This window comes from Scyliorhinus canicula, chromosome 18, assembly GCF_902713615.1.
Source record: "Scyliorhinus canicula chromosome 18, sScyCan1.1, whole genome shotgun sequence".
NCBI lineage: Eukaryota > Metazoa > Chordata > Chondrichthyes > Carcharhiniformes > Scyliorhinidae > Scyliorhinus > Scyliorhinus canicula.
In genome coordinates, this window is record NC_052163.1 from 45484300 (window position 1) to 45496502 (window position 12203).

General features: G+C 43.5%; 1 protein-coding gene across 1 annotated transcript in view; it reads right to left on the reverse strand.

The window, feature by feature from the left end:
* Positions 1 to 12203, reverse strand: part of LOC119953193 (protoheme IX farnesyltransferase, mitochondrial) — a 156619-nt gene that overhangs the window by 122885 nt on the left and 21531 nt on the right. The window contains exon 2 of the mRNA XM_038777185.1: positions 9847 to 9986. Coding sequence (XP_038633113.1) covers positions 9847 to 9986 — 140 coding nt within the window. The remainder of the gene's footprint in view (positions 1 to 9846; positions 9987 to 12203) is intronic.

The following is a 12203-nucleotide window of genomic DNA, read 5'->3' on the forward strand; positions in this document are numbered from 1 at the left end:
CTCATAGGTACCTAAAATACTTTTCATATTTGCTTGGAAACTCACTGTAGCCAATTAAATATCTCAGTGTTAGCACTAAAAGGAGCTTTTTGTCCTCCAGTTTTTAGAAAGGATAGGATATTACCCTCCCCTACAGTACAGCTTACCAGGCAAGCTGACAAGAAACTGGTTCTTTTCCCTAAAATCCTTCAACATTTTGTTGTTACCAAAATCTTGTCCTCCTTTTCCGCAACTCCTCTCAACTGTCCCCAATTAGGTTTCTGCCACAAAACCAAGTCACAAATAACATCCTCTCAGCTAAGACCTTGGTGCATTGTCTCCTGGTACTGCTGAAGTCTTTGACACAGTTGGCCACATCATCCTCTTGCCATCAAAGTCCATCTTGGTGGGATTATCATCACCTGGTTCTGCTCTTACCTAGTCACATCACAACTAAAGTAATAATAATAATAATATTTATTGTCACAAGTAGGCTTACATTAACACTGCAATGAAGCAACCGTGAAAAGCCCCTAGTCTCTGCAGACAGTGACCCAAGCCAGGAATCAAACCTGGGACCGTGGCGCTGTGAAGCAACAGTGCTAACCATTCCCAGGAATGGTTTCTCTGCCGATCCCTGCACCATTACAACTGGAGCTCTCTAAGAATCCTTTTTTGCTCCCCTCATCATTCACATCTTCACAGCTTGGAGTGCAACATGTATGTCATCTACCTCCACCATATTTTTTGACACTTCTACTGCCTCTTTGTTAGACTGTTTGAGCCATAATTCCCTCCTGCCAAACAAACGGAAACCATTTTTTTCAGTCTCTGCGTGAATTCTTTACCTCTACCAACTTCATCCCTTACCCAGTCATTGTTTCAAACTAGATTTGTGCCCATTCGACCCCCAGCTTAATATATGACCTCCTAATTCTTTCCATCACAATGACCGCCTACAATGTCAACTTTACCCATCCTTGGTCCATCTGTTCCCAATACCAACATCCATGCCTTAGTCATCTTCAGACTTGGCTATTCCAATGCTCTGCTGGTCAAATCTCCATCCTCCATAAACTTGAGTTATTCCAAACTATCCGACTGCATCATGTGCCATATCAAGGCCTACTTGCCCATCGTCAATGCTGTCAATATCCTCCTGGGGCTTAAAATTTAAAAATTTCATGGTTGCGTTTAAATCCCTCTGTAACCATCGCCCCTTCCCACCTCTCTAACCATCGCTAATTCTACAACGATCCTCACCTCTACGCTCCATATATCGGACTCGGGCATCATTGTGCACAATTTCCTCCGTCTACCTTACCCCAAGCAGGTGTACCTTCAGAACATAGAACATTACAGCGCAGTACAGGCCCTTCGGCCCTCGATGTTACGCCGACCTATGAAAACCCTCTAAAGTCCATCTACACTATTCCCTTATCGTTCATATGTCTATCCAATGACCATTTAAATGCCCTTAATGTTGGCGAGTCCACTACTGTTGCAGGCAGGGCATTCCACGCCCTTACTACTCTCCGAGGAAAGAACCTACCTCTGACATCTGTCCTATATCTATCTCCCCTCAATTTAAAGCTATGTCCCCTCGTGCTCGACATCACCTTCCGGGGAAAAAGGCTTTCACTGTCCACCCTATCTAATCGTCTGATCATTTTGTATGCCTCAATTAAGTCACCTCTTAACCTTCTTCTCTCTAACGAAAACAGCCTAAAGTCCTTCAGCCTTTCCTTATAAGATCTTCCCCCCATACCAGGCAACATCCTGGTGAATCTCCTCTGCACCCTTTCCAATGCTTCCACATCCTTCCTATAATGCGGCGACCAGAACTGCACGCAATACTCCAAATGCGTCCGCACCAGAGTTTTGTACAACTGCAACATGACCTCATGGCTCCGAAACTCAATTCCTCTAGCAATAAAAGCTAACACACGGTACGCCTTCTTAACAACCCTCTCAACCTGGGTGACAAATTTCAGGGATCTATGTAGATAGACACTAAGATCTCTCTGCTCTTCCACACTACCAAGAATCTTACCATTGGCCCAGTATTCTGTCTTCCTGTTATTCCTTCCAAAAAGAATCACCTCACACTTTTCTGCATTAAACTCCATTTGCCACCCGTCAGCCCAGCTCTGCAGCTTATCTATGTCCCTCTGTAACTTGTAACATCCTTCTGCACTGTCCACAACTCCACCGACTTTAGTGTCATCTGCAAATTTACTCACCCATCCTTCTACGCCCTCCTCCAGGTCATTTATAAAAATGACAAACAGCAGTGGCCCCAAAACAGATCCTTGTGGTACACCACTAGTAACTGGACTCCAGTCTGAACATTTCCCATCGACCACCACCCTTTGTCTTCTTCCAGCTAGCCAATTTCTGATCCAAACTGCTAAATCATCCTGAATCCCATGCCTCTGTATTTTCTGCAATAACCTACCGTGGGGAACCTTATCAACGCTTTACTGGAATCCATATACACCACATCAACTGCTTTACCCTCATCCACCTGTTTGGTCACCTTCTCAAAAGAACTCAATAAGGTTTGTGAGGCATGACCTACCCTTCACAAAACCATGTTGACTATCTCTAATAAAATTATTCCTTTCCAGATGATTATACATCCTATCTCTTATAAACCTTTCCAAGACTTTGCCCACAACAGAAGTAAGGCTCACTAGTCTATCGTTACCGGGTTTGTCTCTACTCCCCTTCTTGAACAAGGGGACAACATTTGCTATCCTCCAGTCTTCTGGCACTATTCCTGTAGACAAAGATGACTTAAAGATCAAAGCCAAAGGCTGAGCAATCTCCTCCCTAGCTTCCCAGAGAATCCTAGGATAAATCCCATCTGGCCCAGGAGACTTATCTATTTTAACACTTTGCAGAATCGCTAACACCTCCTCTTTATGAACCTCAAGCCCTTCTAGTCTAGTAGCCTGTATCTCAGTATTCTCCTCGACAACATTGTCTTTTCCTGTGTGAATACTGACGAAAAATATTCATTTAGCACCTCCCCTATCTCCTCGGACTCCATGCACAACTTCCCACCACTGTCCTTGACTGACCCTACTCTTACCCTAGTCATTCTTTTATTCCTGACATATCTATAGAAAGCTCTAGGGTTATCCTTGATCTTACCTGCCAAAGACTTCTCATTTCCCCTCCTGGCTCTTCTTAGCTCTCTCTTTAGAGCCTTCCTAGCTAACTTGTAACTCTCGAGCGCCCTAACTGAACCTTCACGTCTCATCTTTACATAAGCCTCCTTCTTCCTCTTGACAAGTGTTTCAACTGCTTTAGTAAACCATGGTTCCCTCGCTCAACCACTTCCTCCCTGCCTGACAGGTACATACTTATCAAGGACACGCAGTAGCTGTTCCTTGAACATGCTCCACATTTCCATTGTGCCCATCCCCTGCAGTTTTCCTCTCCATCCGATGCATCCTAAGTCTTGCCTCATCGCATCATAATTGCCTTTCCCCCAGATATAACTCTTGCCCTGCGGTATATACCTATCCCTTTCCATCACTAAAGTAAACGTAACTGAATTGTGGTCACTATCACCAAAGTGCTCACCTACCTCCAAATCTAACACCTGCCCTGGTTCATTACCCAGTACAAAATCCAATATGGCCTCGCCTCTCGTTGGCCTATCTACATACTGCGTCAGGAAACCCTCCTGCACACATTGGACAATAACGGACCCATCTAAAGTACTCAAACTATAGTGTTTCCAGTCAATATTTGGAAAGATAAAGGCCCTCATAACAACGACCCTGTTACTTTCGCTCCTATCCAGAATCATCTTTGGAATCCTTTCCTCTACATCTCTGGAACTTTTCGGAGGACTATAGAAAACCCCCAACAGGGTGACCTCTCCTTTCCTGTTTCTAACCTCAGCCCATATTTCCTCATCAAACGTCCTTTCTGCCACCGTAATACTGTCCTTGACTAACAATGCCACCCCTCCCCCTCTCTTACCACCTTCCAAGCTTACCGAAATATCGAAACCCCGGCACCTGCAACAACCATTCCTCCCCCTGCTCTATCCATGTCTCCGAAATGGCCACAACATCAACGTCCCAGGTACCAACCCATGCCGCAAGTTCACCCACCTTATTCCGGATGCTCCTGGCATTGAAGTAGACGCACTTTAAACCACCTTCCTTCCTGCCGGTACACTCCTGCAACTTTGAAACCTTACTCATGACCTCACTACTCTCAACCTCTTGTATACTGGAGCTACAATTCAGGTTCCCAATCCCCTACTGAACTAGATTAAACCCTCCCGAAGAGCATTAGCAAATTTCCCCCCCAGGATATTAGTACCCCTCTGGTCCAGGTGTAGACCATCCCGTTTGTAGAGGTCCCACCTACCCCAGAATGAGCCCCAATTATCCAGGAATCTGAAACCCTCCCTCCTGCACCAATCCTGTAGCCACGTGTTCAACTGCTCTCTCTCCCTATTCCTCACCTCGCTAGCATGTGGCATGGGTAACAACCCAGAGATCATAACTCTGTTTGTCCTAGATCTAAGTTTCCACCCTAGCTCCCTGAATTCCTGCCTTACATCCCTATCCCTACCTATGTCGTTGGTACCTATGTGGACACAATCCGAGACAGTTGCCTTGGTCCCATGTTCTGGAACACCTTCTCTCATTCGATTTTCCACCTCCCTCCTCTCCCTCAAGAGGCTCCATAAAAACATTTTGATCATCCCCACTAATATTTCCCTCTTTGCTTTGACTGCTCAATAAGGCAACTCACCACCATATTCTCAAGGGTAATTAGGGGTGGACAACCAATACCAGCCCAGACATAACACCCACATCAAGAATAATTAAAATCAGGGCATGCTAGTAACTAAATGATTCTGCTCATGGCAACATGTTTATTTTGAAAACATGTTAAAGAAAAATAATGGACTTGTAGTTATTCAATACCTTTCATGTTCCAAAATGCTTCAAACGCTTGTATTAATATAGAATCTTTAACATCAACAAACCACCAAAAACCGTTTAAAAGAGTGTCATTGAACAAATTTCACGTTGAACCACGTTACATCATGGTCAAATGACTGACAGCTTGGTCAAAGAATTGAGTTTTAGAGTGTCTTGCAGGAGGAAAGGGGTAAAGTGATTTAAGAAGGGAATTACATAGATTAGGTACTAGCAAAAGATACAGCCGCCAATGGTGAAGTAATTCAAATAAGCTGCTAAAGAGGCCAAAATTAGTTAAGCGCAGGTATTTCAAAGGGTTGTGGGACTCGGGGCGGTCACAGAGGTAGGGCTTTGAAAACAAGGGAATTTTAAAAATGAGGCACTGCTTTGCTAGGACTTTATGTAAGTCAATGTGAGAGACTTGGTGAGAGTTAGAATATGGGCAGCAGAGTTTTGGATGCACTTTAGCGATGGAAGATGTAATATGGGCAGCTAGCCAACAATGTTGGAACAGCCAAGTCTAAAAGTAGCAAAGGCATTCTGAGACAATTAGTTATTTTTTTATGCACAGTTGCAGTCTAACATGGCAAGCAATTTGCATAAATAATGTTTTATGGACAGATTACATCAATAACCATTTCATCGTTTTTGTTGGTGTTAATGGAGAAAAGAATAGTGGCCAGGACACTGGCCGAACTCCCTGTTGTTCTTTATTTTGTGCTGTGGGATCCTTCCTGCCCATTTGAATGAGCAGATGGGTCCTTGTTTAAATGTATCATCTGATACACAGGACCTCGGACAAAGCATCACACCCCCAGTACTGCATTGGAAAGCCACCTTGAAATATATGCTCAAGCCATGGAGGGAATTGAACAAACAATGGTTTGACTTAGGGAGAGTTCGCTTTCTCAGGCTGACACTTGAAAAGTCAATATTTCGAATTAACAACTTAACTAATCAACAAAATCTACATGCCTTGTAATGACTAATAGTTTCATCAAAGGTATTATATCTAGAGAACGATTACATTTGCAAGGTGGAGGGCACTGCTGAAATTTACAACCACTATGTTGCCTCAAGTTAGAATTCTGATCTGGTAACCAAGTTTACCGATGTTCAAAATAACTTCTTTGAAGAAACTTTGGTGGCTTGGTCAATCGCAGTTGTCACATTATTTACCACTTATTCACATACAATGGTCAACCAGAAAAGTAAGCAGTTGATGGGTAGAAAATTTATCAGTAATTATCAATTGCCCAGTTATGATTTAAAGCAAGATCAGCCCACGATAGCATCTCCGACTGTGACCAAAGGATAATTATTTGAATACTGTATACATAGTTTGTTCACCACTCAATCACGACATGAAAGACTGAGAACACAAGTAGGCAACCGCAATAACAAGCTTTATTTTTTTCTGACCTAACCAGCTAATATTTTAAATTAATCACAATATGAACTAAATAATTTAAGCTCAAAGTGGGAGACCTGGTGCACAACTCAGCTATTAAACAATTACACCCACTTGATACCCAACACAGCATATTGTTAATCCTCCTGGAATGTGGCAAAGGATGAAATAGGAAGTGACACTACTGCTATTGCCAAAGGCACAAACATTTAGTACACTGCCAGCCTCTGCAGCTGAAACATGAGCCTGGAATAGAAGCACTGCTTAAATTTGTGAGACAGAGGTACTGCCAATTACTGCAAAGAAGGGATGAGAGAGATGGAGAAGCAAAAGAAGATGAATGTCAACAAGAAAAGTGAGAACGAAACCGGGAAGGAGAACTGAATTAGAACTGTGATGAGGAGGGGAATTTGTGGAACTCGCTGCCCCACAGTGCAGTGAAATCTGAGTCATTAAATAGTTTTTAAGAAAGAGTTGAGATATATTTTTGATTTAAAAAAAAGAACAGGTTAAAGGGATATGGGCAATAGGTGGGGAGGTGGATTTGAGACCAGGAAGAGATCAGCCATGATCTGATTGAATGGCGGAACAGCCTCAAAGGGCTGAATTGCCTACTTCTGCTCCTAATTCCTACGTTTAAGAAACAAACGAAGGAGGAAATTCAGAAATAGGGAACAGGAATGAGAACAGTTAGTAAAAGTGCATGTTAAAGTCCCACTGAGCTAGCTTTCAAGGTTATTGCCTGGTATACTGTACTACAATAGGAATTTCAGTAAGCCAAACGGTATGCTCAACTGACAGAACCCCATTGTTCCCCGATACTGTGCTACACTTACCTGGCCAGTACTATTTATTTTAAATCTTTTATGATTGGGCCTTGTGCTGTACAACATATAAAGACGGCTCATTTCACAGTTGTGCCGGATAAAGGTCACAGCTGTTACTTCAAGTTGAGCTAAAAGCAATAGTTGTTTCCCCTAAATTTTAATGGGAAAAAAAACTTTAAAACTTAATTTTTCCACCCCCCATACAAGGTTATATAATCAATATATTGCCACAAGAATACACTTGCTCCAAGACTCAGTTTCACATCCTCTCATGAGGCTGTAACATTTACACTTCAGGTGCTGTCTTCTAGATTCATGTAAAATCTACTGCAGTTTCAAGATACTCCCCTGTACTTATAGTCAGACCGCATAACAACATATATATATATATATATATATATATAGTGGAACATACATCTGTTACTGCAGAATACGAGCAGCTCTATCTTAAGGTGTGTCACCAAACAGTTTCTTTTTTCAGGTCTACAACTGATTTTACAGAAGAATTTCTTTCATTGGGATAAGAACCACAGTAGTTTGTGTTTCAGATCATTGCCTCTGTAAAAGGCATCAAGGGAAGGGAAGAATTCACAATTTGGAATTAAGTGGCAATGAAAACCTTTTCAAGGGTCAATGTTGAAAGCTAGTGCACAATTTTCCGTGCTTGTACTAAACTTATGAACACAACTGAGGAACTCATCCAGAAAGGAGCAATGACTAGTGTCAAGCACATCAATAATCAATAGTCAAGATAACAGACAAAGGAAGGAATATTTCTGTGTGCACAATCGCTTCAATACAGGCAGTATAGAACCAGTTTGATACCACCACAGAACAGATTCATTAAAGGGGTTGGTATGGCAATTGCTCGGTCCAAGATCGCAAGAAACTGCAGTGTGGTGAACTCAGCCCAACGCATCACACAAGCTTGCCACCCCCACATTGATTCTGTCTACACCGCGTGCTGCCTCAGGAAGACAGACAGCATTATCAGAGACCCCTCCCACCCAGGCATTGCGTTCTTCCAGACCCTTCCATCAGGCAGAAGGTACAGAAGTCTGAAGACTCGCACATCCAGACATTGGAACAGCTCCTTCCCCACAGCTACAAGACTCCTCAACGACTCCCCCTCGGACTGATCTGTGCCCTGTAAGAACACTATTCACGACACCCTATGCTGCTCTTGCTCATGTATTTGCTTTGTTTGGCCCCTTGTTCTGCACTGTAACCAATCACGGTTTGTCGATGTACCATTTGTCAATGTTCTCTGTTGATTATTCTTTTGTCCACTATGTACGTACTGTGTACGTTCCCTCCACCGCAGAAAAATACCGCAAAAAAACACTACTTCGGTACATGTGACAATAAATCAAATCAAGGAGAGCATTGTTTCTTGATTTGCCTACAAAAGTGATAAAATAGCTCAAAGCATGATGTTCTCTCTGCTTTCTGGACTCTGTAGAGGAGCTGTTCAACAAAGGAAACCAAAAAGGAGATCCTGTAAAAATAGTTGAGGGAACCAGTCCACTGAAACCTGCCATGAATGATTTCCTTGGCAGCACGGTGGCGCAGTGGGTTAGCCCTGCTGCCTCATGGTGCCGAGAACCCAGGTTCGATCCCGGCTCTGGGTCACTGTCCGTGTGGAGTTTGCACATTCTCCCCTGTTTGCATGGGTTTTGCCCCCACAACCCAAAGATGTGCAGGCTAGGCAGGTTTACCACGCTAAATTGCCCCCTAATTGGAAAAAAAATAATTGGGTACTCTAAATTTTTTTTTTAAATGAATGATTTCCTTTGCATTGTTAAATAAATTACCATTTTCCTGGGAGACCAGACCAGTCGCAAATTGAAGATAACACTATCTAAGATAAGAGAACAGTCAGTGTGAACAGTTTTCACAGGGAATTCAACTTCTCCAGAAAACTGCTGTCTCTAGTCTCCCTTTATTTCTGCTTCAGGATGCCTGCCTTTCCTCACCTGTCCAATCATAGAATCATAGAATTTACACTGCAGAAGGAGGCCATTCAGCTCATCGAGTGTGCACCAGCTCTTGGAAAGAGCACCCTATACAAGCCCACACCTCCATCCTATCCCCGTAACCCAACCCAACCTTTTTGAACACCAAGGGCAATTTATCATGGCCAATCCACCTAACCTGCACATCTTTGGACTATGGAAAGAAACCGGAGCACCTGGAGGAAACCCACACACACACAGGGAGAACGTGCAGACTCCACACAGACAGTGACCCAAGCCGGGAATCGAACCTGGGACCCTGGAGCTGTGAAGCAACTGTGCTAACCAATATGCTACAGTGCTGCCCGTGCAGACAGGTGCTTGTTTCTTTTTGGTACAGTAAAACCTTCAGTGATTGGTCAGGCAGCATCATCAGTGCGAGAGAAATCCGACAAAAAAAAATGCAACTAAAATTTTGGAAACCAGATGAGAACTTACTTTCTCGTTTCAGATTAGTTTTAGATTCCACTTTTTCGTTTTAGATTCCAGCATCCACAGAAATTTGCTTTCACTTAAGTAAACTTACTTCCCTCCCATTTGCTTTACCATCAACAATACACTCAATCTTTCTTCCTACATGGGCAAACTGTGCTTAAAAAAGCACTCGTGTCCCAAAAATATACAAATCATCAAACGCTCAAGATGCTTTTACTAACCTGGCATTTCGGAAGGGTAAAATGCTGAAATGTGAGCCATTCATGTTTGCCTGATCTGTAATGGTGGACAATAACCTTTGGAAATCGCTTGATGATTGTTACTTTTTGAAGAGTTTTGAAAACACACATACCCAGCCGACCTAGGAAGGTAGGGGAAAGAAAACAAATAATGTATACTTCAGGATATGGAGTTAGATATTTACTTAGGTTCAGAAAATACATAAGTGCTCAAATGTGCATTCAGAGCATCACTCTTTCCTTTTGTTAGGCACACATTACATGCTGCACTGTAGATGGTTGAGAACATTTACCAGCTGCTTTCCCATTGGGCTAAGTGGAGTTCTAGTGCACCAGTTCCTGATATGCAGAATCCTCACAGTCAACAGTAATTCCAATGGAAAATGAAAGATTTGTTAATGCTGACAGTCAAAGGATCTGGAAATACAAGTCCTTCCTAGCTTTTGGCACAACAAATGTGACAAGTTTACTTTGGATGGAGTGTCAGCTTCACAAGAATCATGCCCTGGGAGGTAGCAGCTGAGGAAAGCCAGTATGCAAGCAGAAACATCTCCATGTGCCGAGACCAGTCTGGACCTGCTACCCAATAACTTTTAGTTTGTTCTCAAAATCAAGAACCTCTCTGCATAATTACAGTAATTTTAGGAGTATCATAATTTATAACTATTTTTAACCTCACAATATCAGATTAATCTCTTTAATCTATTTTATACGTAAACAAACATTGATTAGCCTTGGGCCAATGTATTTATCTGCGCACTGCAACCACTTAGTAAAGTACACAGAGAGATGTTAACGCAAGAGTCCTTCAGTGTAATATATATTTTTTTTGCAAATATAACTTCTGAACTGATGTGATTTATTCCAGTATATGAAACATTATGTACTCTTTCTGGGAGAATTTAATCAGTTTAACATGGATGTTATAATGTTAACTGTATCATTACATGCTGCAAATCCCAAGTCAATCAAAACTGAAAGGTTTGCTGATCGTGTATTGAATAAAAATAAATGATTAACGCTAACTTTTTTTTTTACAACAGGCATGATGCAACATACTCAGTGGGGAGAAGAGAGAGAAGAGGAGGAGGAAAAGAGAAGAAACCACAAGGGAGAGATAGGTAAAGAAAGATGGAGGGCATTAGGCTGGCTGCAACAGGCCATGCACGACGCCTTGGCACAAAATGGCGCTGCAGCAACCACTTTGGAGGGTCCCTGAACAAAAGGAAACCCTCGGAGTGCAGGGGCTCACCCACATGGCGAACTCATTTGGTGGCCATGTTGGATGCCCCCTGGACAAAGGGAAACCCCAGCCCAACCTCATGGGGAGAACAGTGACCACGGCCATTTTGGACGGCCCCCTAATAAAGGGAAACTCCGGAGTGCAGGGGTGCGTACACCAGGTCAGTATGGCTGATCTCGCAGGAGCTGGGGCACAAAGAAAAACCATCAGGATAGTCACCTGGAACGTCAGGGGACTTAACGGCCCAGTGAAAAGATCCAGAGTCTTCGGCCACCTGAAAAGTATGAATGCCGACATAGTCTTCCTCCAAGAGACGCACCTGAGAGAGAAGGACCGACTGTGGGTAAACCATGACCAGGGCGGTTACGGACCCAGGGGGACGGTACATCATGGGTCAGCAGTGTCCTAAACGGGGCACTGGTAGTCTTGGTGAATAGGTACACTCCCAACTGGGATGACAAAAAGATCATGGGAGAAATCCCCGATATAGACACACACCAACTGATCATGTAGGGAGATTTGTGTACAGGACCCACAGACGGACGGGTCAAACCCCAAAATCGGAAAACCTCCAATATGGCGAAGGAACTCAGCCTATTCATGGAACAGATAGGGGCAGTGGTACATGGCGATTTGCCCACCCAGGGGAGACTGAGTTCTCCTCCTTCTTTTAAGTACATAATGTCTATTCACGGATTGACTTCTTTGTAGTGGGGAAATCTGTGCTTCCAGGGCTGGTGAGAGTGGAATATTCCGCGGTCGTAATCTCCAACTACGCTCCACCTTATATGGAGGCGAGGTCGGAGACAGGTCATGCCCAACGCCCCTCATGGAGGTTGGACACGGCCCTCCTGGCCGATAAGACTTTCTGTGAGAAAATATCACAGGCCCGAGACGAGTATATTACTAATAACCAAAATGGGGAGGTCTCACCCTCAACACCACCCTGGGAGGCGCTGAACGCTGTGATCAGGGGTGAAATTATAGCCTACAAGGCACGGAGAGATAGGGAAGAGAGGGTGGCTAGGCAACAGCTAGCCAGCTCCATACTGGAAGTGGACTGGCGATACTCCCGAGGCCCAGACCATAGAGCTCC